Raw genomic sequence first — 25,637 nt, forward strand, 5'->3', positions numbered from 1 at the left:
GGACTTAAATTCTGAGAAGCAGTTCATTGTGGTAATTAGACAATTGAGATTTCCCATGACATAAAATGACATTAAGGCACTTAAAGATGTTTTCATTTAATTTGTCTTTTTTGAGGTAAGAATAAAGGAAGTAACATATAAAATAAAGGTAAAGGTAAAGGTTCCCCAGCACATGCCTGCTAGTCGTTTCCGACTCTAGGGGCCGGTGCTCATCTCCGTTTCAAAGCCGAAGAGCCAGCGCTTGTCCGAAGACGTCTCCGTGGTCATGTGGCCGGCATGACTAGACGCCAAAGGCGCACGGAACGCTGTTACCTTCCCACCGTAGTGGTCCCTATTTTTCTACTTGCATTTTTACGTGCTTTCGAACTGCTAGGTTGGCAGAAGCTGGGACGAGTAACAGGCGCTCACTCTGTTATGCGGCACTCGGGATTTGACCCGCCAAACTGCCGACCTTCTGATCGACAAGCTCAGCGTCCTAACCCACTGAGCCACCGCGTCCCTTTTAACATATAAAATATATACGCCTAAATTCTACAACATTGTTTACAATGGATGCTTTGTCTTAAACCAAAGGCCACATTGAAAATAAGCATAAAAAAACATTTCACAGATCATACTAAGCCAGAAATGATGGAGTCAAAAAATGTGATCCTTTGGGAGGAAAGTTGGTAGTGGTAACTTGTGTCTTTCAGGTACTTAAAACTCCAATTTCATCCACCCAACCACCCTATTTTCAGTGTTGCCCTCAGACTAGAGTCTTCAAGGCAATGTAACATACTGTAGTACTACAGTGGGATGAATCCAAAGAGATTGCTTGGTGGCTTAGTGCAGGGGTCCCCAACCCCCGGTCAGTGGACCAGTACCGGGCTGCGGCATGCCAGCAACTGGTCTGCACAAACAAGCAAAGCCCCATCTGCAACATGCAGGCAGCACACAAAACTACACACCCTCCGGTCCACGAAAAAACCTCTCTCTACGGAACCAGTGCCTGGTGCCCAAAATGTTGGGGACCTCTGGTTTAGTGGAATATATGAATCCTCTTTTGATGCCATTGCTTTGAGTTAAAGCTTCTTTCATAGAAGATCAGTATTTCATTTTGTGGCTCTTATTCAGTGACACCCAGTCATTTTCATCTTAACCAACAAAGTTACTATTCATACAGGCTAGACCTGAGTTGTTGTATAAACACCTGTAGTCTAGGAAAAAAAGCATTAAATGATGCTTTTAATATTGAAAGGGCAGTATTTACATTAGCAATAGGCTAAATGATGAAATCTCTCACTGTGGTTTAACACTTAAACTCCACCTAACCTAAAATATTAAATAAACAAATCCTTTCCTCACTGTTGCTCTTTTCTTACACCTACACCTCTTTTCTGAAAAAAAATATTAGAAGGATTTTTTTTCTGAAATGCTGCAGAGTTGTGGAAGTTGGGGAAATACTCCACTGAAGCTACATCTTGTGCAATTCTAAATATGTATCTTAAATAGGGAAACTATTTTCTGCATGTTCTGAATCTTATCTTGATTGCAAAAGCAGTCTTGTGAATATATACACTTACTTTTTGTGCATAATTTCAATAATTGCACTCGTGTTAAATTTTGAATGCTAAAATGCTAATTTTCTCAGTTCAACATGATTTTAATTGTGTTCTCATTAAAAACATGTTTGATGGAAACAAGCCTGATACCAATTAGAACCATGTCCTCTTACAATGGACTTTATCATAATGAAACTTGTGAAGCTTTAGAAGTAAAATATGGAAAATATGGCAAATAACAATAGGAATACTTTGAAAGGCAATAAAATAGTTATATAAAGTTACTGTTTCAAAAATGTTGCTAGTGAACAAGTGTAACCCCCCCAAAGTGAAAGTGAATTTAACAGAATAATAGAATAACACAATTGGAAGGGACCTTGGAGGTCTTTGTGTCCAACCCCTTGCTCATTTTAGGATTAAACTGGGAATGTTAAAAGGTAAAAAAGGTAAAGGTAAAGGTTCCCCCGCACATGCGTGCTAGTCGTTTCCGACTCTAGGGGCCGGTGCTCATCTCCGTTTCAAAGCCGAAGAGCCAGCGCTTGTCCGAGGACGTCTCCGTGGTCATGTGGCCGGCATGACTAGACGCCAAAGGCGCACGGAACGCTGTTACCTTCCCACCATAGTGGTCCCTATTTTTCTACTTGCATTTTTACGTGCTTTCGAACTGCTAGGTGGGCAGAAGCTGGGACGAGTAACAGGCGCTCACTCTGCTACGCGGCACTCGGGATTCGACCCGCCAAACTGCCGACCTTCCGATCGACCAGCTCAGCGTTCTAACCCACTGAGCCACCGCGTCCCTGGGAATGTTAAAACAGAATGCCAAATTATAGTGCAGAAAAATGCATTGGAGGAAAAGGGAAAATCCAGTCATGATATATTCTCATCTTGTTGAAAAGATCACCATATTTTTTCTTGCTGCTTCGTCAGGTGTGCAGAGCTATGCAAAGATCTGGATTCAAAAGGCTAAATGTGATTTAGAGTGCAATGGGGGTACACATATTTTCTTTGTAAACTTGTTGAAGCAGATTTGTCCTTTTTTCTGTGCTAGCAAGGTTGTCGTGCACAACTGTCAGGATATCCTGGAAAAATGTATGTTGCATTTAATGTATGCCTAAATGACATTTAGCTCTTCAAAGCTGGTTCTCTGCAAAGTCTTACTCAATACAGAATAATAGAGTTGTAAGGGACTTAGAACTCTTCTAGTGCAACCCCCTGCTGATGTCTTAAAAATTAAAAGGGATATCCAAATAACAAACCAAGAGAGTGCCCTGAATAATTTTCCTATGTTGTAGTTATAAAAGAGACTTGTTAAAGCTTTGAAATTTTTGTGAGAAAAGACAAACAAAAAATAAATAAAAAGAAATCAAATTGTAGGGCATTTGAAGGGACTAAAAAAACAAGATTGTTAAAAGTAAAAAGAAGGAATATAAACTTGGTTTATTTGATCAAGTTTAAAATAGATATGTTGTTATCTCTGGTATGGACTATTGTTGACATCAGGACTGAATTAATGAGGCCTCACGAATAAGAGATGGGTTATGGAAAGAAAATGTCATTTGTTCTATTTTTTTAAAAAAGGTGATAAATTACTAAAGTTATTTATACCTATTGTAATGAAAGGGAGTTAGTTCTACATACAGTATATGTTTCTTCTTTACTATATTTTTATTTTTTTCTTTCCTATTTTTCTTTCTAAAGTTGCGTTTTCAAAAGGCAACCGGACTTTGTTTTCCTTGAAGACATTTCACTTCTCATCCAAGAAGCTTCCTCAGTTCAGAAGCTTCTTGGATGAGAAGCAAAACTTCTTCAAAGAAAACCAAGGAAGTCCAGTTGCCTTTTGAAAAGGCATCTTTGGGACAACCATGACCTGGATGAACGCGACTTTCCATAGATATTTTTCTTTCTACTTTTTCCTTTTCTGCGCTTTCTTTTTTTCTTCTTTTATTTTTTATTGTTGCAATTGAATTTTTAAATAAAATTTACTATTTAAAAGCCAATATTCTAAGCCAGGGGTGTCAAACTCAATTTTATTGAGGGCCGCATCAGCATTGCGGTTGCCCTCAGGGGGCCGGGTGGGTGTGGCCTGGGTGGGCGTGGCCTACTGGGTGGGCGTGGCTAAAGTGCGTATGACCTACTGGGTGGGCGTGGCCAGCTCTACATCGTTCTCATCAAGGGTGCCTATGGGGGCCTGGGCAGGAGTGGGACAGATCTGAGGGTCTCTGGCAGAAGGAGGGTCTCTGGGCCAGGGCCAAGGCAGTGGGGGCCGTTCCCTCACTGTTTCCAGGATGGCTTCGCGGGCCGCATGAAACCACTTCGTGGGCCGGATCTGGCCCCCGGGCCTTGTGTTTGACATGTCTGTTCTAAGCATATGTAGAGTGCAGGTCGCTTTGAAAAACAAATGTAAAAAGAAATGAAAATGGAAAAAAAAGAAAAATAGTATAACTTTCTTGAGTGCAGAGAACAGGCTTAACCCAGCTTTAATGAGTGCCAACAGTCCTCTCCCACCCACCACCCACCCCCGGGCCTTCAAGTGCTCTGCGTTGCAAGCTGCACATTTACCTTAATGACCACAACAGGGAGAGCCAGGATTGTGGTCATTAAGTGAAGCAATCACGTGGGTGCCTCACTATGACTTATGACTACATTTCTGGGCTCAATTGTGGCTGTAAGTCAAGGACTGTCTGTATCTGCCACCATTTGTTCTGTAGGACAATTGCACGCACTGGTAAGACCATACACTTGCACATTTTACTCCTAGTCCTATTTGGTGCCGGTATGCTTTACACTTAGAATAATCCTTTATTTTCATAGGTCCTATCTGTTTTAAATAGCAAACAGCAGAAACAAGAAGCTTGACAAAAGGATATTACAACATGTCTCTTTCCTCTATTTGACTGTGTGTGAAAGGAACAGATAATACGGGGATTTTTTTTTCACTCACTAATATTGCTATTGCGCTACATTGCTGACATTTCAATTATTTCTGTACTTTTTATGCCATGTCACTCTCGGGCAGATTTACTATAAATAAACACATGGAACAATTTGTAGCTTACATGGAAAATAAAATATGGAAGGAAGTATCACATGGGAGACAGGTTATTTCAACAAAACACTACCAGAAAAACATTAACTCGGCATCCCGTTTGGTTTTTTTTTTCTCTTTTCAAACGAGACCTGCTGCTATTTAAATATTTGATTTGATGCTCTTGTGTGACTTTTTTTATCTTAGTAAAATGATTAATTTAACAAAGTGAATCTGTAAAAATTCTACAGAAATTGAAGTTAAGGGGGGAAACTGGAAACATGTTTGTCTCCATAGAAAGTGCTTTCTGGCCTGACTTTTTGTGTGTGTTTAGTAGTGTGCTATTGCTTAGTGCTTGATGTTTACTGGCTAAGCCAGAAAAGAAACAGCTGCAATCTAAACTGTTCAAGAGAATGATCAGAAATATATTCTGATTTTATCAAAAAAAAGTGTTTAGAAAAGAAATATATTTTCCCCCAGTAATGGGACACTTAAAACTTTTATAAAATAGAGAAAAAGAAAAAAAATGCTAAAGCATGTTGAGTTGTTTCCTGTCATTTCGGAATATGGGTCACGATCAGACTCAGTTATATTCCTCGTTTGAATGCCAAATGTTTTTTCTTGTCTCATCTTCCATTTTAATATATTTTTAATTAAATGTTTTAAGGCAGCGGTCCTCCATAGACTGGGAGAGTAGGGGATGGTTGCATGCCTGCAACCTACCTCCTATGCGTGCCCAAATGAAGTTTCATGCACTTGCCTGCTGCTTGCGTGGCCCAGTTCCCAACAGGCTGTTGACCCCTGTTTTAAGATATTGTAATATAACGTGCAATGGCTGATGCTATGTCTCCTTAATTTGAACTGTCGAAGTCCATTTTGTGCCTTCAGTCCCTGTGGAAATTTGCTACAATTCCAAACAAACATGTAACTAATTTAACCAAGTTTTTTAATTTCCCACCCCTGTCATGTTTATAATGCTAAATCATTGCTGATAAATGGCTTGGAAATATTTTTGCCTTTCAGGGTCGACGACATTGGCTACGGACAAATAGACAAATTAACATGAACCATTATGCCAATAAGAAGAGCGCAGCCGAAAGTATGTTGGACATTGCTTTGCTCATGGCCAACGCATCCCAGCTGAAAGCTGTGATGGAGCAAGGACCCTCTTTCGAGTTTTATATGCCACTGATTGTTCTCATCAGCACCTCACTAGTACTCCAGATTGGAGTTGGCGTACTCCTAATATTCCTTGGTATGTATGGTGCCTAAATTGTTGCTTATTTTATGCCACAGCATAACTGCTTATGGTACTGTTTCCATTTTAATAAATACATTTTAAAAAGTATTTGATAGCCAACTCCTCTTTTGTAGCCTCAATTTTTAAGTTATAGTTATTTTTTGAGTTTTATATATAGTTATAACCAGTGCTTTTTTTCTAAAAAAAGAAAAGGTGCCAGAACTCAGAGGTGCTGTCACTGGGAGTGATGCCAGTGTCTTGCTATGGCATCGCCGCCCGTCCTTTGCACCCCCGTCCCTGCGGCTCGGAGCTACATGCCGCGGGGATTCCCCTCCCCGCAGTTGCCACACCACGGCCCATGCTGAGCCCCCACCCGGAGCTGCTCCGAACCCCAACCCAGAGCTGTGTTCCTCACGGCAGTGGTCTCCAGCGCCAGACAGCCTCTTTCCAACCACATCAGAAAAATTTGTAACAAACATTGGAATTCTCAAGGCCCTGTTTGGTATTTTCCAGCAATCTGTTACTGGAAGGAAAAAGCAATCCCTGCTGCGTTACTGATCCAAGAGAAGCATTTGCATGTATGCAGGTATCCTTAAGGTGCCATAGTTATGGATGAGAAATATTGATTGCAAAGTTGCCATTTCTGGATGTAATACAATATGTATATACTAGGTTAATTATTTAAAGACTGAAGTGCAACATAACTAGATTCTAAATAATCTATTTTTCAAAACACACAACAGTCCAAACAGTAAAAGTAAAGTCCAAATTAAGAATATTTCATTCTTAAGAATTGTTTAATATAAAGTAGTTTAGTTGTAATAGATAGTTATAGATTCAAAATAGTTTTCAAGAGTGTACAAAAGATACTATTTTTTTCTAGCATCAGCTAAATTAGACATTACATTGAGAAAAATGTTTCTCATTTCTTTCCTGTTACCTTTTTTTATTTCATTGCAGAGATGTTAACATAGGAAATAGATTATTTTGTTATCTAATTTTACCTTCCAAAAGACAGAAGCAGATGAAAAATGTGAGGTTCTTTCCTGTTGGTTTTTTTGAATTAGCTGTTTTAGATTCTAAAAGTTTAGTTCCTAAAGAAGTAACCTTGTAAATAATTTTAATGTCCTCCTCTAGTGCAGGGTAGGCAACCTTGGCTCTTTTATGACTCAAGGACTTCAACTCCCAGAATTCCTGAGCCAGCATGGCTCAGCTTGGAAACCTCTCTCTTCCCCCTCAGCGTGGCTGGCTCAGGATTTCTGGGAGTTGAAGTCCATGAGTCATAAAAAAGAGCCAAGATTACCTACTCCTAAAGCCAATAGAGGGAGCTTTTTTTTGCAAAAAAAAAAAAAGGTGCCGGAACACCGTTCTGAGCATTCTATGAGCCCTGGTTATAATTATTTTTAACTATTACATGCGGATGTAACTATGGAGATTATTTATTTATTTATTTAGCATATGGCATGCAATGTCAGGGGAATCTACACATGCTAGGAACAATGCAGTCCTGACAGCTTAGCTTGCTAGTTCATTCCGTTCAACGCGGGAGATAGACTACCCTTACACCAATTAGCAGCGCTTGGCTTGCTGGTTCTTCCAGACTCCTCCGCCAGTCACACCTTGCCTTGTGTTGCAATGCCTTGCGTCTGGCCAGGTCCAGTGCTGGCTTCCACTCTCCACACATACGAACACAGCTAAGAGGTGAAGTATAGGGACATACCCACTCGCCTCCCTAATCTAGGGAGGCTTTCATACCTAAGGGAGGACTAGAACTCACCACCTCCTGGTGATTGGTTCAAAGTCACTCAGCTGACTTTCATGCCTAAGGCGGAACTAGGACTCACAATTTCACATTAACAGAATCTGAAAGTATATCTCTCCCCCATGCTTTAGAGTCTAAGAGACTAGGGAGGATCTGAGGCATTTGCCAGTACCCTTTTCCTCCTCAGGGCTCAGCAGCCTCTTATCTATCCTTCCATCTAAGCTGCAGCTCTCCTTCCTATCTCCAATTCCCACATATCATTATAGTGTGGGGGGAAAGGTAGAGCTACTCTTTCTGGGCTGGCAAACTCTGGAGCACAATTCAGTGGACGATGAAATAGACAGATAGCGAGTTGTCCACCATCTGGTAGATGCCCAGAGTTTGGCAGCCCATATACGGAACCATAATGAAAGGAGAAGGTCTGGAAAGGAAATCGGCATGGATCGGGACCACATCTTCCAAGCTGGGGAAGAGACAATCGGTGGTTTTCTCTAGCTCGGTTCAGGAGTTCAATAGAGTCAGCAGTTCTGAGTTGCAAAGATCCAGACAATCGCCAGATCAAAGAGTTTGATGACATCTGTTGATTACAAGCAGTTCTTGACTTACAACTGAAATTGTGCCTGGTAATTATGGGTCCTGGGTGTGATAAAGTGAGTCATCTCATGACCGACCCAATTTTATTACCGTAATCTTTTTTCTGGCAGTTGTTAGGCGAATGCAGTGATAATTTAGCGAATGTGTTGGCTGTTAAATTAATCCATTGTTCACTTTGGGCCCTTTTTCTTCCAGAAACTAGAAGCAAATGTCAGTTTCTGGCAAAAATGTCCTAAATTGTGGTCATGTGAACTGGAATGCTACAAAGGGCCGTAAATGCGGGCCAGTTGCCGAGTCCTCACAATGCAGTTGCATGACTGCAGGGGTGGTGGTGATGAGGATGATCATCAGAACTTTGGAATTGGGTCCTAAGTAGTTTTGGGGGTAACTTCAAATAGTTGCTAAGTGATTGGTCGTAAATCGAGCACTTACTGTGAATTTTTGTAGCTCCAGATAACAGCTACTCTTCAAGGCAAATTTAAGAGTCCTGTTTAGAAGGGGACCACCATTATTTCATGAGATGAGCTCACTGCTTACAAGTAGTCCTTGATGTATGACCGCAATTAAGCCCGAAATTTCCATTGCTAAGCAAGTGAGTTTTGCCCTATTTTACAACCTTTCTTGCCACAGCTGTTAAGTGAATCAGTGCAATTGTTAAATTCATGACACAGTTACTAAATTAATCTGACTTCTCCATTGACTTTGCTTGTCAGAAGGTTGCAAAAAGTGATCACATGACCCCGGGACACAGAGACCATTCATAAATATGAGTCAGTTGCCAAGCACCTGAATTTTGATCACGTGACCATGGGGATGCTGCAACCGTCATTGTGGGGAAATGGTCATAAATCAATTTTTTCAGTGCTATTGTAACTTCGGTCACTAAACGAACGGTTGTAAGTTGAAGACTGCCTGCATTTCATTTGCTGATTGCCCCGGTTAGGGACTTTATAGTGCAACTGGGATAAATACATGCCAGTTGCCAAGCTTCTGAAATTTGGTCACATGATCACAAGGATGCTGCAATAGTCCTAAGCATGAAAACTGGTCATGTCACTATGCTGTTGTATCCACAAGTGGTCACTAAATGAATGGTTGTACATTGAGGACTATCTATATACGTTATAGCCTAAAAAAAAGCTTCCTATAAGGACGACTGGACCCAGAGTCTGAGTTTAACCCTGGCTCCAGTTTGTCTTCCAGTGAGACAATTGAAGCAGTCCTACCCTATAATGGAATCCACCAGAGGCATCTATAAAAATCCCATGCTTTGGTCATAATCATTTGTCTAATGAGCTAAACAAGCTGCAATTTAAGATTATCACAGTCTGAAGGGGCCCCTCAAATTTTAACTTTCCCCCCCATTGCTTACAGTTTTGTTATAATTCCCCATATGAAAGTAAATTAAGCCCTCCCATATGGCTCATATGGCGCTCATTAACTGGTTATGCTTATGCATCTTGGTAGCATTCCTGCTCAATGGTGGAAATCCCAATCTTTGTTTGTACATGTGACAAGGTCACTAATACTCACCATGGAAGAATGGATGGCAAACTTGATGGCTTTAATTAAAGAGAAGAATTTATCTATTACTGAATAACAGAGTTGGAAGGGACCTTGGAGGTCTTCTAGTCCAACCCCCGGCTCAAGCAGGAGACTCTATATCATTTCAGACAAATGGTTGTCTAATCTCTTACTAAAACCCTCCAGTATTGGAGCACTCACAATTCTGGAGGCAAGTCATTCTACTAATTGTCCTCACTGTCAGGAAATTTCTCCTTAGTTCTAGGTTGGTTCTCTACTTGATTAGTTTCCATCCATTGCTTCTTGCCCTGCCTTCTGGTGCTTTGGAGAATAGGTTGATCTCCTCTTCCTTGTGGCAGCCCCTTAGATATTGGAAGACTGCTATCATGTCACTCCTAGTCCTTTTCATTAAACTAGACCAGGGGTCAGCAACCTGAAACAGTGAAAGAGCCACTTGGAACCGGTTCCCTCAGAAAAGGAAAAACTGGGAGCCGCAAAAAAATGTGTCCACATGCGCGTACATGCGCACTTGTGCAGAACAGGGTTTGAAGAGTGGAGCCAAGGCGAGATATGCACCTACCCTGCATATTTGAATTGATTGGTTGAACTTTTTTAGTCCCACTTTTTTTTTGGGGGGGGGACTACACATAGCAGAGGACTGGGAGCCGCAGGAGACGGCTGAAAGAGCCGCATGTGGCCCCGGAGCCGCGGGTTGCAGACCTGTGAACTAGACATACTTAATTCCTGCAACCGTTCTTTATATAATTTAGCCTCTAATCCCGTAATCATCTTGGTTGCTTGTTTCTGCACTCTTTCTAGTCTCAACCTCTTTTAAATCTATAGTTTGTTTCCATTTGGAATCACTTCTGTACTTTATGCTCAAAATTGGAAAAAAAAAGTTTTATTTTAGGTTTTGATGGTCAGGATGACTTTATTGTTATAGAAATGACTTGAAAAATTTAGAAATGTAAAGTAAAAGGTTGAGGTTGCAACTTTGTTTTGTGTCCTGCTGTACTAAAAAAAATGAAAATCACTTTTTTCTTTTTTCTTTCTCTATAACTTTCCCATGGTTTGTTTTTATTTGTATGTTATCTTATAACAAATGGTAATGTTGAAAGAAAAATAAGGTCCACTTTCAAGCTGGGAGTAAGACACTGGAAATAAAATGAAGGCTAAGATGCTGGAAATAAAATTGAGGCTGTTTAGGAAAGAAGGTTTCTGTTTATTGATTAGCAGAATCAGCAACAGCATGCAGTTCTGGGACAGCTAACAAAATGGTGTTGAGAATAGGTGGGTTTTTATACCTTCTTTGGCTTTGTATTTGAGATGCCTATTCCTGTGCAAGAACATGTCCTTTAATATTCTAAAGGCTGTTGCCAGATTCCTATGGGGTCATGTAGGGGTCATGGCTGGCTCTATAGGCAAAAGGGGAAATATAAACCCTAGTGTTTGTCTGAGGTAATCTTGTCAACTTTTGGCTTGCCTAATTGTGTTGCTTATCTGGAATCTCTGCTCTTTGCTTATGAACAGAGCGACCCAATCTTTCTGAATGGAGTCAAAATCTCCATTTCTAAAGACTTCTAGCTTTTCAGGTTTCCTGTAGCAGGAAGAGTGTGGCAGCTTTCTGTCTTTGTTAAGATTTTTTTCCATTTCTCCTTTATCCATATTGCTGGCCTTTATCTATAGACCCCTCACATCCTGGACATAATTATTTCAACTTCTCCCCTCAATGTCTGCCCACTACAGGGCATTGCGTGCCAAAACCACTAGACACAAAAATAGCTTCTTCCCCTGCACCATCACTCTGCGAAACACCTAACTCCCCACCACTGTCTTATGCCTAAAGATATTTACCCATGTAGTAGTCTGTATTGCTATTATCCTTCTCATCTTGTTGTCTTTCTCATCTTCGCATCTCCCTCACCTCTCACCTTTCCTACTACCTTCTCCTACTGGTATATTATGATTTATCAATTGATGTTTGTATCTTATGATGTATGATTGTGTATGATCCATGACATCACTTTGTTGTTTGTATGTACACTGAGAGCTTATGTACAAATTCCTTGTGTGTCCAATCACACTTGGGCCAATAAAGAATTCTATTCTTTATTATTTGTATAAGTAACCCAAGGCCGAGAACATACATAATACTCCTTCCTCTTGCAATTTTCCCCACAACAACAACTCGGTGAGGTAGGCCCTCTACCATTCTGGACAGCCATTTGTCCAGAATGGTGTAGGCCTAGCCCTAGATGGTCACCCTGGGACTATAGAATTGTAATGTAATCATCAGCTCTATGGGATTGCAGGCTAAAACATAACCTGTTTTTTCAGGGATCATAGATTATTATTCATTTGCTCTGGGAAATTATACATTTGGTAGAAGATTATAGGTATTTACTTTTGTGTCCAAGAAGAATAGGAAGCTAAGGAATTGCATAGAAACCTAAGAATAACATTTTTATCCCAAAGTATAGACTGAATTATACTTGTCTTCTACCAGGAATATTGTAACAAGTATTTTAGTACACTGGCATTTTCTACATGCATACATAGTTTTCTTTGAGGCATATATTAAATAGTATTGTATTAAGAAATAAAAAGTAGTCATCCAGTGTTGGAAGCAGGCAATAATAAAGGTATAGTTTATATGCCAACAGTTCGTAATGATATAACTCAAGAACGTGTGCAAAATATCTTGCTGAATCGGTCTAAAGCAGGGGTGTCAAACTCAATTTCATTGAGGGCCACATCAGCATTGTGGTTGCCCTCGGGGGGGCGGGTGGGTATGGCCAGGGTGGGCGCAGCCTACTGGGTGGGCGCATCTGGAGTGCGTATGGCCTACTGGGTGGGCATGGCCAGCTCTACATCATTGGCATCAAGGGTGCCTATGGGGGCCTGGGCAGGAGTGGGACAGATCTGAGGGTCTCTGGCAGAAGGAGGGTCTCTGGACCAGGGCCAAGGCAGTGGGGACCGTTCCCTCACTGTTTCCAGGATGGCTTCGAGGGCCACATGAAACCACTTCGCGGGCCGGATCTGGCCCCCGGGCCTTGTGTTTGACATGTCTGGTCTAAAGGCTTTTCAGATCCAGCAATCTTGTCCCATATGAGCTCATCAGATGCCAATGGGAAACCACAAGAAGAGCATAAAAGTGATTGTCCTCTCCAACTCATACTTTTCCAGATTGGTATAAACTATTGAAGGAAAATCTAGACACCAGTTATTGGAAGTTTTTTTTCTCATTAATCCCATGCATATTTTCATACACACATATTTTCTCTTCTACCGACTTTTTAATCCTAAATTGAAATACCTTAAATGTTATACCCCTGTGGGATCTTGCTCCAGTCTGCTGAAAATTCTAATTGTCCTTTTGTGTAGAATATATTTTTTAAATGCGACAAACAAAACTATTCAGTTCATTTTACATCAGTTGATTTAGTGACAGTTCAAAGTTACAATGGCACTGAAAAAAAGGATTTATGATCAGTTTTCACACTTATGACCTTTGCAGCATCCACATGGTCACATGATCAAAATTCAGACGTTTGGCAATTGTCTTCTATTTTTGATAGTTGCAGTGTCCCGGGCTCACACGATCACCTTTTGTAACCTTATGACAAAAAAGTCATTGGAGAACCCAGATTCACTTAACAACTGTGTTACTGACTTACAAAATTGCAGTGATTCACTTAACTGTGGCAAGAAAGGTCATAAAATGGGGCAAAACTCACTTAACAAATGTTTCACTTAGCCACAGAAATTTTGGGCTCAGTTATGGTCTTAAGTTGAGGATTACCTGTACATACATTCCAAATATAGTCACAGTATAGATTTACATAAATAGAATGTGATTTTATCTTCAGAATCCCCTTTCTTATGAGAAATGCACTTTCCTCACATCCTTTTTGTTTATTATTGCACACTTACTTTTTTATTCCTAGTCTATCATTCATTGTTTAGATTTTATTAATGTATTGTAGTTGGGGTTTTTTAATTCAATATGCATTGAAACTTCCTGATAGCGATAATGCATAATCTAATGCATACTGGATTAAAAAAAACCCTCAACTACAGAAGAAACTTCCTGACAGTGAGAACAATCAACCAGTGGAATAGTTTGTCCCCAGAAATCGTGGGTACTCCATCACTGGAGATTTTAAAAAAGAAGCTAGACAGTCACTTGTCTGAGATGGTATAGCTTCTCCTGCTTGAGCAGGGGGCTGGACTAGAAGACCTCCAAGGTCCCTTCCAGCTTCACTTCTATCCTATCCTATCCTATCCTATCCTATCCTATCCTATCCTATCCTATCCTATCCTATCCTATCCTCTCTCTCTCTCTCTCTCTCTCTCTCTCTCTCTCTCTCTCTCTCTCTCTCTCTCTCTCTCTCTCTCTGTGTGTGTGTGTGTGTGTGTGTATCCAAATTACGCAGTTGTCCTGCATTTGGAAGAGTAGATACCCAGACCAGTGAGGTTTGAGCAATTTCTGCTAATGAAGTACATCATGAATTCATTTTTATTGCTTCAATGAATTGGGACATAACTATTTTTTTTTTCATACTGACAATGTCCAGATCTTTAATTGTGTGGAATGGTTCACGGTGGATGCAGTCTTGGAGGCAAAAAAAAGTAATATTGTCTACCATTATTTAGTTCCACCTGTGTTCCACCATATTTGCACTAAGTCTTCCAGCATCTATATTCTACCTCTCTCACCACTTTTCATTGCTGTGTCCTTCTCAGAAAACCATTAGCTCTGCTTTAAAGTGATACAGGACCTCTTAGAGAAGGATGGGCGTGTAAAATAATTTTTTAGCCCTCTTTGAAGAATTTGTAGGTCATCTGGAGATAAAATATTTAGGAATCACTTAGAGTTAAGATGTCAGCCAGTCAAATAATTTTGCCTTTCAAGGTTAGCTGGGATAAGTTTGAACATGTGAGTCCTGAGGACTAGTTTGTCCTGTTTAATGAAACTGTTCAGAGAAAGGTAGACCACAGCAGTAATGAATGCTTTCGTAGGAGAAGGGAATCTCCTGGTTCGAAAGAGGCAATGATGTACCTTTCCTTAAGAAGCCATCACTCCACACAGCTGCTTTGGAGAACAGAAGAGCCAATTTTCTACTTTCTCTTTTTGGGAAATGTTCTTAAGTAGATGACATAGCAATAGCAATAGCACTTAGATATATATACTGCTCCATAATGCTTTACAGCACTTTCTGGGCGGTTACAATGTCAGCTGCTGTCCCAAACTATTTGGGTCCTCATTTTACCGATCTTGGAAGGATGGAAGGCTGAGTCAACCTTGAACCCCATCAGGATTGAACTCCAGGCTGTGGGCAGCATTTGCCTGCAATACTGAACTTAACCACTGTGCCGCCAGGCTAAAAGGTGAAACTGCTGTTGCAGAGGGCTCTAGATAAAGTAAATGATCAGGAACACGGTAAAAAAGTGATGTTATATTGGCCAGTTGCCTAGTAAATAATATATATTATAATATATGTAAGATATTTTTCCTATTCTAGTATAGAAAATAATCTTAACATTACATATTTATGATGAAAGAACATCAACATCATATTTAAGTTGATTTAGAACTCTTTACAAGGAATATATGAAACCTCATGATTAGCATGGTTTCTGCTTCTCAGTATATCTAGTACCGGAGTACCTTAGGGAACACCTGCTGCCGGCGTCTACTTCCCTCCGCCCTGTGCGTTCCCACAGAGAGGGCCTCCTCAGGGTGCCACCGGTCAGAGAATGTCGACTGGTGGCCCCCAGGGGGAGATCCTTCTCTGTGGGCGCCCCGGAGCTATGGAACCAGTTACCGGTTGAGCTCTGGACGGCGCCCGATCTTCGCTCCTTTCGCCGCGATCTGAAAACATACTTGTTCGAGCAAGCCGGCCTGGCCTGAGGGGGGATTGGTGGGGTTTTTTACTATTTTTATTGGGGTTTTTTAATATGTATTACTGTATTTTTAATTGGGCATGTATTTAATTATCTTTTATCTTTTGTAAATCTCTGTGTTTTATTCTTGCCCTGTACACCGCCCTGAGTCCTTCGGGAGAAGGGCGGTATAGAAATATTAATAAATTAAATTAAATTAAATCTCAGTTGTCCTTTCTTCAGCCCTTTAGGCATTGCTTTTTCAGCATAAATGAACTTCTGTTATTCTGGTTCTGAGTAACTTCAATGCACCTTTGAAAGAACGCTCTCTGGTCTTATTCTTTCAACTTCTTTTTTGCCAAACTTCTCTTTATTTAAATATTTCACTTTCAAAATGAAATGTGACTGTTTTAAAGTTCATAGGTAACTACAGATCAAACAGCGCTGTGATTACCATTTCCAGTTGAACTATACTCACATCTTGTCTAAAATCTTGTGCGCCAAATCAGTTTGAATCGATAATTGCCTTCCCATTGATCAGTTCTATTACGGTTTATTCTTTATCAGATGTAGAGTATTTTAAAATATTACCTCTCTGAAGATGATTAAGACTAGCCCTCCTTTACCCACCTTGTAGATTTCGTTCACATTACAAAATTATCTTCAGACTTTTGGTCATTATATCCCATTATAAAAATTTTTTTGAGGCATGATATTGTCACAGAAGGAATCTCAGGAGTCATCTAGCCCAATTTCTTGCTTGGTGCATCATCTGCAATGATTATATGTGGGAACATTATCTTGAGGTTTCTAACTTATTAGTTCCAGTGCCTTCTTTGATGTAGAGGGCATTAAATTCCCTCATTGTCACAAATAACTCCACCTACCGATAGATATGGTGCAAAGGCCGGTTAAGCATGGAAGACTGATACAATTGACATAGTTATCTTTATGCTTTGGTCATACACTGATAGAAAGATCATATGAATGATGTTTGTTGCATTGACTGTGAAGTGGCTTCAGCAATAATGACCCTGAAGAGACAGCTGTGTGGAATCGGACAGACAGCAGTGTGGCGGTGTCGCTCTTTTATACACCAGCTGGCGGACCCTAGTCCAATCCGCATGGCGCATTTTTCCCGCTGCGGAAGCTTGGACCAATCAGCAACGCCTGGTTTGACAGCTTGGAGCTGTCAACGTGTTGCCGTGCCTGCGTAATACCGGCGGCTGCCTTGACAGCTGAGAGCTGTCAAGCTGCCGTGCATGCGTATTCGCTCTCGGCAGCTTTTGACAGCTGACAGCTGTCAAAAGCTGCCGCGTGTGTTCTGTCAGAGGTTTTACCTCACAACCATTACAACTTTAACATAGTATTATAACTTTAACATAGTATAACATTCAACACATAACACCACTTACCCCTCCCCTGAACTGGAGGGTTAACCTTTATTTGTTCGCTAGTTTGTTGTGGGACCACTCATCGTTAAGGTAAACTGGGGATTTTCTAGTACGACCAGAACACCGGAGAGGTGTCTCTGTCTTTGGCTCCCCCTCCCCCTGTCCTGGATGAGAAGGTAGATGCATAGGTTCGGGCCCTGGAAGCCTTTGCTTCGTCTCTTGCTGCATAGGCATTGGTGGGGTGATGTATTGGGGAGTGTCCCGTTCACTGGTAGGGTTAGGTAGTCCCAGTTTTTTGCTGTTTCCTTCAGCTGGGTTTTCTGCACTTCGTTTCCTTAGTTGGTCGATATGCCTTCGTATGTGGCAGCCTTTGCCAGTGTCTATAATATAGGATAAGGGTCCCATTTGTTCAATTACAACCCCCTGAATCCATTTGTTCCCTCCCCCGTAGTTCCTTGCCCAAACGCTCTGCCCATTCTCCAAGGTTCTTTGAGGGAGGGGTTGTTCTGGTTCTGCTGTCGCTCTATCCGGGTGCATTCTGTCTAGCCTGGTTACGAGGCGTCGCCCCCAACAAAGTTCCGCTGGTGACTCCCCTGTGGTCGTGCAGGGGGTGGCGTGTTGGGCCAACAGGAATTGGGCTAACCGGCGGTGCCAGTTACCCCTGCTAATCTTCCGAAGTGCGTCCTTGGTAGATTTCACCATAACCTCAGCCAAGCCATTAGACGAAGGATGGAACGGAGCCGAAGTGACATGCCTAATAGAGTTCTCCTTGGTGAAAATCTGGAATTCACGAGAAGTAAATTGGGGCCCGTTATCTGAGACCAAGGCATCAGGAAGGCCATGAGTGGCAAAAAAGCCCCCTAAGTACCTGCACAGTGGCAGCCGTAGTGGTGCTGCTAATGGGAACGGCCTCTAGCCACCTAGAATAGCTGTCTACAGCGATTAGGAATACCTGTCCCTGGAAGGGCCCCGTGAAATCTAAGTGTACCCGGGACCATGGGTTCCTGGTTGTTTCCCATTTATGGACTGGGGCGTGTGGTTGTGCTGGCCTTGCTTGTTGACAAAGGTAGCACCCTGCCACATGTGCTTCGATGTCTTTATCGATGCCAGGCCACCATACGTAGCTCCTGGCTAATGCTTTCATTTTTACCATCCCAGGGTGGCCCTCATGCAATGTGTGCAAAGCTTTGGGTCTGTGTTTGTCTGGGACAACAACTCTGTTGCCCCAAAGTACGCACCCTAGATGGGATGACAGTTCCTGTCTCCTGGTGACGTATGCCTGGAACTTAGGTCCCGGGCATTTGGCCTGCCACCCGGAGGTAACCCAGTTTAGTACCGTACTAATGATTCTATCTGTAGCCGAAGCTGTTGCAATGTCCTTTGCGGATAATGGGCATTCCGGTAACTCTACGATCGCTAGGATGTTACCTGCTGGGGCGGGGTCAGGGTCACTGCAAGGCAGGGGCAGTCTGCTTAATCCGTCGGCGTGACCCATTTCCTTCCCAGGCTTATGGACCAATTTGAATGTATAAGCAGATAAAAACGTAGACTACCTCAAGATTCTAGGAGACAGAATTTGGGGCATCTGCTTATCCCAAGTGAATATTCCCAAAAGGGGTTTGTGGTCCGTGAAGATTGTGAATTGCTGGCCATAAAGGTAGTCGTGAAACTTTTTCACACCAGCAACGATCGCCAAAGCCTCCCTGTCAATTTGTGCGTAATTGCACTCAGCTTTAGAAAGTGTTCTGGAGTAGAATGCAATAGGCTTTTGTATTCCATTTCCCAGTAAGTGACTTAGTACTGCCCCGATTCCGTATGGGGATGCATCGCATGCAATACATAGGGGCAGTTCTTCTCTGAAGAGGGTTACGGTGGAGTTATTGGAGAGGAGTTTTTTGAGGTGCTGGAAACTAGTGCCGTGCCGAGGAGACCAGGTCCAGGGGGTTCCTTTGTCTAGCAATCTATTCAGGGGTTCCGTGATAGTTGCCTTGTGGGGTAAGAATGTATGGTAAAAGTTTAGAAGCCCCCAAAAGGCTTGCAATTCCTGTTTGTTTTTTGGAGTGGGGGCGGATTTAATAGCACTAATTTTGGAGTCGATGGAGTGAATTCCTTGGGCATCAATCCTATACCCTAGGAATTTGGTGGAGGTTACCCCTATAGAGCACTTTTCCCTTTTTAGTTTGAGGCCGGCTGTTCTGAACCTACTTAGAACTGCCTGCAATCTTTCCGCTAAAATCTCTTCCGATTTGCCTGCTATCAGTATGTCATCAAAGTATGGGCAGACCCCGGGAATTCCTTTTAGGGTTTTTTCCATTATTTCTTGGAAGATGCCCGGGGCTGCTGAGATGCCAAATTGCAAGCGCTTCACTTTGAAAGGGTTACGATGGTCTGCGCATCCGCGGTTTCCTGGGTGACTGGGAACTGTAAGTACGCTTGCGCCAAGTCCAGCTTAGCAAAGATGGCACCAGATCGTATAGCCGAGAGGACGTCTTTTACTGCAGGGACTGGGTAAGCATGCGGATTTAATGCTCAGTTCAGGATGGCTTTATAGTCGGCACAAATCCTTATTTCCCCGTTAGGTTTTATCGGGGTGACAATAGGGGTTTCCCAATTTCTCCCCTCCACCGGTTCCAGAACTCCCAGTTTTACCAGCCGGTCCAGTTCGTTCTCAATTTTGTTTTTGAGAGCAAACGGGACCCTTCTAGCCTTAATCCTGACTGGTAAAACTTCAGGTCTTAATTTTAAGGAGACTGGGGGCCCTGTACATTTTCCTAGAGAGCCGTCGAAAATGTCTGCGAACTAGTTGCAGACAGCCTCGAGGCTTGCGGCCTGGGTTGCGTTGACTCCCGTTATTGTGATTCCTAAGGCCTCAAACCAGTTGAGGCCTATTAGGCTAGCTCGGTTTCCTCGGGTAACTAAGAAAGTTAAATTTCCCCGGAATTGCTTGAATTCCACCGGTATCTTGGCCTTCCCCTTTAGTTGGATTGGGCCTTTTTGGAAATCCGCTAGGTGGATTTGGGTGGGTTGTAAGGGAATTTGTTGCTTGCTGCGGCAGCATATTTCCCGGAAAGTTTTAAACGAAATGAGGGAGACCAAAGAACCCGAGTCAACCTCCATTTCGCAGGGAACCCCTTGTGGCCGGACTTCGATTTTAACCTTGGGTCTCAGCATTTGGTGGACCGCTGGTGACCCCCTATCCCTGTTTACGGCCTGTACTAGGGACCCAGGGGGCTTTTTGCTAGTGGCCGTTGTAGGTCTCATACCTGAGGATGTCGCCTCAAGTTCGTGCAGGTTCTCTCAGTTCCGGCTTTGGCATGCAGCACGGATGTGCCCGGTCCTACCGCACTCGTGGCACTTGGCGTTGCGGAAAAGGCAGGTGGCTCTGGGGTGGCTTCCTCCACAGCTGGCACATCTAGGTGGTGTTTCTTTAGGATTGCTGTTCGGGTAGTTGGCGTTTTTGCTGGCGGTTTTGTTGCTAGTTGGTCCCCCTCGACCGTAGTGGTGGCCTTGGAGTTTTTCGAACCTCCGTTGGATGGCATCTACGTTGGTCATGTCCTCGTTTTCCCAGTTGTCGCTGTGGGCTAAGTCGTCCTGGTGGACTGACCCATGACGTCCGTTGCCAGGTTGCACGGTGTTTTCGTGGTGGCTGTCTTCATACGCCATGATTTCCATGGTGACCTCAGCCAGACTCAATGAAGGCTTTGCGACTAACTTCCATTGAAGACGTTCGTCTTTGAGCCCTATGACGATCTGGTCATGGATCCAGTCCTCCAGGTTGGGGAAGCGGCACCTTCGGGCGGCATGACGGACCCCGGCGATGAAGTCGGTTGCTGATTCATCCGGGAGTTGGCACCGCCGCGTGAAGTTTACACGCCAGAATAGTTCGGACCTTGTAGGCATAAAATGCTTGCAGAGTCTGTCCGTGAGTTCCGCGTAGGGTACTGAGGTGACAGGTTCAGGGCTGAAAAGTCCAACGGCTATGTCATACACTGCCGGCCCGCTGAGGCACAAGAGTGCCGCTGCCTTGTGCCAGTCTTCCGTGATTTTGTTGACCACTAGGTAGCCCTCTACTTGCCCCCAGTGTGACTCCCAGTGCTCGGGATAACGGATGTCAAAGTCACGGATGTGTCCGAGGTTGGCCATGCTGTCATGGTCTGGAATACTGCTTCACGAGTGTGCGGTGGAAGTTGTGACTTCTGCCACCCAGTGACTTCAGCGAGTGACTAGCGCTAGGGCCGGTGGAAGAGGTTCTCTTTCCTCGGCTTCGTGACTTCAGCTCTGCAAAGCAATAAATCACATCCTCGTCGCCAGTGAAGTGGCTTCAGCAATAATGACCCTGAAGAGACAGCTGGCTCGCAGTAGCAACCTTTATTTAGTGTGGAATCGGACAGACAGCAGTGTGGCGGTGTCGCTCTTTTATACACCAGCTGACAGACCCTAGTCCAATCCGCATGGTGCATTTTTCCCGCTGCGGAAGCTTGGACCAATCAGCAACGCCCGGTTTGACAGCTTGGAGCTGTCAACGTGTTGCTGCGCCTGCGTAATACCGGCGGCCGCCTTGACAGCTGAGAGCTGTCAAGCTGCTGCGCATGCGTATTTGCTCTTGGCAGCTTTTGACAGCTGACAGCTGTCAAAAGCTGCCGCGTGTGTTCTGTCAGAGGTTTTACCTCACAACCATTACAACTTTAACAGTATTATAACTTTAACATAGTATAACATTCAACACATAACAGACTGTTCTACGGTATCATGTTGAGCGGGCTCCAATATACAGTGGTAGCTTCTTCTTTTGCTTTTTTTCTTGGTTACTTTTGTTTAGAAGACACTGGCTGTAAATTGTAGGGTAAAAAAGGGGAGGAAGGAAGCTGTCAGCTTAACTACCAGAGTGGTTTTTTTCTGCCTCTTTTGTTCCTCCTTCCACAGTGGCTTCCTTTGATCATGTTCCAAGCACTTGTTCTTGCAGTTGGGTTATATGTTTTTTCCCCCCTATTTTCTTCTGCCTTTTAAATTGTGAGGGCTGGGAACAGTTTATATCTCTCAGCTTTCCTATTTTACAGGCTGAGAAAAAACAGGAGGAGGACAGGAAAGGATTTTCTTTGCTGTCTTCATGAGATCAAATGAACTTTAAACCTGCTTGAAAATGTCAGGACTCCTTGCCCAGATTAATGTTTAAAGAAAGATAAGGAATAGCACAAATGAAAGATTTTCCATTTGAGTTGAGAATGTGTGGAAAGTTTCCTCTTGGATGCACTTATAAATCAGGGGCATTTGGGTGTGTGTGTGTGTCAGAAACATTTAGGATGGCAGCTGCGCCATTGATATCAAAGATCTGCCCCCTTTTTTATGTGCATTGTGACAGATGTGAAAATAAGGGATAGGATGTTATTAACTTGAATTTTTTTCATTCCCCCAGATGTCCCTGCAGAAAACCCTATATTAATTGGAAGAGCTTTCTTTTTGAAATGAAAGTGGAAATGAATAGTTTAAACGACACAAAATGAGAGGAATTGCTCTGATAAAAGCTTAACATTTCCCATATATAAGAACAGTTTCAAGTTCTGCATATTTGTAATTCCCTCTGAAATCTTAGAATTCAGCTTTGTTCAAACAGAAACTTGCATTAAAAAAAATTCCACATCTCCATTGCTATGGAGAAATCACTACATATCAGCTCTAAAACTGGACGAATTTCTTAATTTGAAAGCCTCTTACTGCACTGGCTGATATTCCTTTCCAAAAAAACCCTCAGTCTGAGAAAATACCTGAATGTGTTAATCTAACTGCAGTGCAAGCTCCTGGAAAATGCATTGTGTAAGAGTGGCGATTCTCTTATGTTTATGCTTCTGATTTCATGAAGCTTACTTCCACTTTTTAGTTCTTGTGGTTTCCAACAGGAAGAAGGCGTCATGGCTAGGCTAGGATTCACAGGGCTAGGTATGAACAGAATTCGTCCTTTACCTCAAAGTGGCCCTAGTTGCCATTGTTATTATATAAAATGCACTTTTGACCCTCAGGGATAACAGTGCTGGGACCTCTGTTGCTTAATGGAACAAAGAAAAGAAATTCCCAGCTTGAGGTAGAACTAAATTAGTTAATGGGGATTCCCGTCTGTATTTCCTATAAATGTTATTTTTAAAATAAAATACATTTTAATAAATAACCAAATTAAAATGTGGAATATTCATTGAATAGAGGCAGAGATTCTAAACATACTATCATAGCAATAATATTAACAAGAAAGTACGGCATACTGTAACAACATAGCAAATAGTCAAAAGAGGGGGAGGGGGAATTAACAAAACTCTTCAGAAGGAGGGAAACCGAGGCACTGTCTTGTGAAGAAGCTTTGAAAATCTGCCTAGTCCTGGGATTTGGGATTCACATCTGAAGTGAGGAAGTTACTTGGCGGAGGGAGGGGGTAGGAGAACTCATCATAAGCGCTGGCACCATTTTCTGGATTTGCTCCATGGTAGCACAGTCCCGGGGAAAATACAATCAAATAAAGGAGTTGATGATAGTACAGCCTGCCAGATTGCTTCCTTGAGTATCCACAAAGAAGTTCCTTTCTGAAATCAGAAAATAAGTGGAGGGAGGTTTGGTCCTTTAAAACAAATAAATTCATTTCAGGGTTGTCAGCAGTATATGGCCAAAGAATTCAAGATGTTGGCCTTGAAGGTGTGATTGATTTATTCCTTAAGTATTGCATGTAGACATCCTGGCATCTTTTCTTTATCCTTCTTTGAATAAGTCTGAGCAAGAAGGAGTGAAAAGAAAGTGGAGACAGTGCAATTTCATTGTTGGATTAGAGGGCTGACAAAGGGTTTTCCACTCCTGGATAGGAAAATAATGGTAGACTGAGTAAGTATACATATATATAATATTGTTTTTTTCAATTGTGTAAAGATATCATTCTGATTGATAAATGCAGTTCACATAATGGTGTTTTTTATGACTACTGAATTCAGTGTTTGTTGTATTTTATTTCAATCAGTAGGTTGATTGAAATATAACTATTACCATGTGATAATGGTATACCATAGTATAACATATACCAGGTATAACTATTACCATGTGGAAATGCACAGGTTTTTTTGAGGTTAAAAAGGATCCTCATACTCAGATTGCTTGGGAACCACTAAACTACAGGAAGTTAAAGGCCAACTTGGAATTCTAAGGAAAAAATGATACATACAAATATGATATAAATTTATAACATAAAAATATAAGATAAATTATAGGAAAGAAATAGGAGAAAAGAAGAACACCGCATCAAGATTTGGACACAGCCTATTTCAGAAAGTTGAACGGGATAATTATGAATATATTTTCACTTACTTTGTGAAATAATCCCTAATGTGGAATTTGTCTAATTCACAGACATATTGAAATTTGGATTCAGTGACCAAGCGGTGACTCTTGAGGTTAGACTACCTTGGTTGCTCCAGTCCCAGCAACTGGGATTTGAGAGAAAGCTTTAGGTTTTCTGTTTGCTCCACTTCATTGCCAGAGGTTCTTCTGACCAGTGTAATAGTGCTTTGTGTCCTATGTCAGCTAGATGTTTAGCTTTGCAGTTGATGACCGTTGTTTTATGAGAAACACCAGCAAAAAAATCTTATATTTCTGTTTCAGCCCTGACAAGAAATCTTTGGAAATTTGCAAATGGTTTTTTTATTATTTTTTTATTCCCTGAAATAGAAAAGATTTCTTCTCATTCACTTTCTAAACACAGCCTGTGGTTAATACAGGTAATCCTTAACTTACAACCATTCATTTAGTAACCATTTGAAGTTACATCACTGAAAAAAATGACTTAAGCCTTATTATGTAAGTCTTTGTGTCCTATCCTGTCATGGTCATGGTCATGTGATCAAAATTCAGATGCTTGGCAAGTGGCACTTAATTATGATGTGATCACCTTTTGCAACTTTCTGACAAAGTCAGTGGGGAAGCTAGATTCAGTTAACAACTGTGTTACTAACTTAACAACTGCAGTGATTCACTTAACAACTGTGGCAAGAGAGGTCATAAAATGGAACAAAACTCACTTAACAATTGTCTTGCTTAGCAATGAAAATTTTGAGCTCAGTTGTGGTTGTTGAGAACTACCTGTAATGCCTACTATGGGAGTCAGGGAAAAGCAGGATTTTTTTTTACGCTTCTGAATCATAATCATTTGTGCACATCTCTTTAATTACACAGAAATCTCTTTGGCATGCAATTTTGAAATGTTACTTCCTCAAGCTAACCTTTTCATCTCTAAAAGTAATTGTTCATTAGTGAGAATGTAATCTCTTTCACTGTTCTTTCCTTCTAGTTAAATATGACCTTAATAATCCTGCAAAACACGCCAAACTGGACTTTCTCAATAACCTTGCCACTGGACTGGTGTTTATTATAGTAGTTATCAATATATTTATCACTGCTTTTGGAGTTCAGAAGCCGTCTTCTCCAGACCAGAAGGCATAGGAAGGTAAGCTCCAGTTTAGAATAGAATATCATAAAACATGAGTACTTTTAATCTGAAAACAAATCTACTTCTCCTTCTAGAGAAACATTTTTATAAGTCCATATCATTTCTATGTATTACAGAGTACAAGTTATTATAGGTGGGTTCAGGAGTAATACTATTTTTATTTATTTCATATCTGTGCCCTAGCCACAGCAGAGATTG

The 25,637-nt window shown here is 41.9% G+C and overlaps 1 protein-coding gene across 2 annotated transcripts in view; it reads left to right on the top strand.

The window, feature by feature from the left end:
* Nucleotides 1-25,637, top strand: part of NINJ1 (ninjurin 1) — a 39,901-nt gene that overhangs the window by 9,650 nt on the left and 4,614 nt on the right. Inside the window, exons 2-3 of one of the 2 annotated variants that reach the window (XM_081318637.1) lie at nt 5,590-5,821; nt 25,281-25,436. In XM_081318637.1, the coding sequence (XP_081174763.1) occupies nt 5,590-5,821; nt 25,281-25,432 (384 nt within the window). In that variant the 3' untranslated portion in view covers nt 25,433-25,436. The remainder of the gene's footprint in view (nt 1-5,589; nt 5,822-25,280; nt 25,437-25,637) is intronic. The other variant, XM_081318636.1, reaches the window with a different exon arrangement.

Source organism: Vipera berus (assembly GCF_964194415.1).
Source record: "Vipera berus genome assembly, chromosome: 2".
NCBI classification, from domain to species: Eukaryota; Metazoa; Chordata; class Lepidosauria; order Squamata; family Viperidae; genus Vipera; species Vipera berus.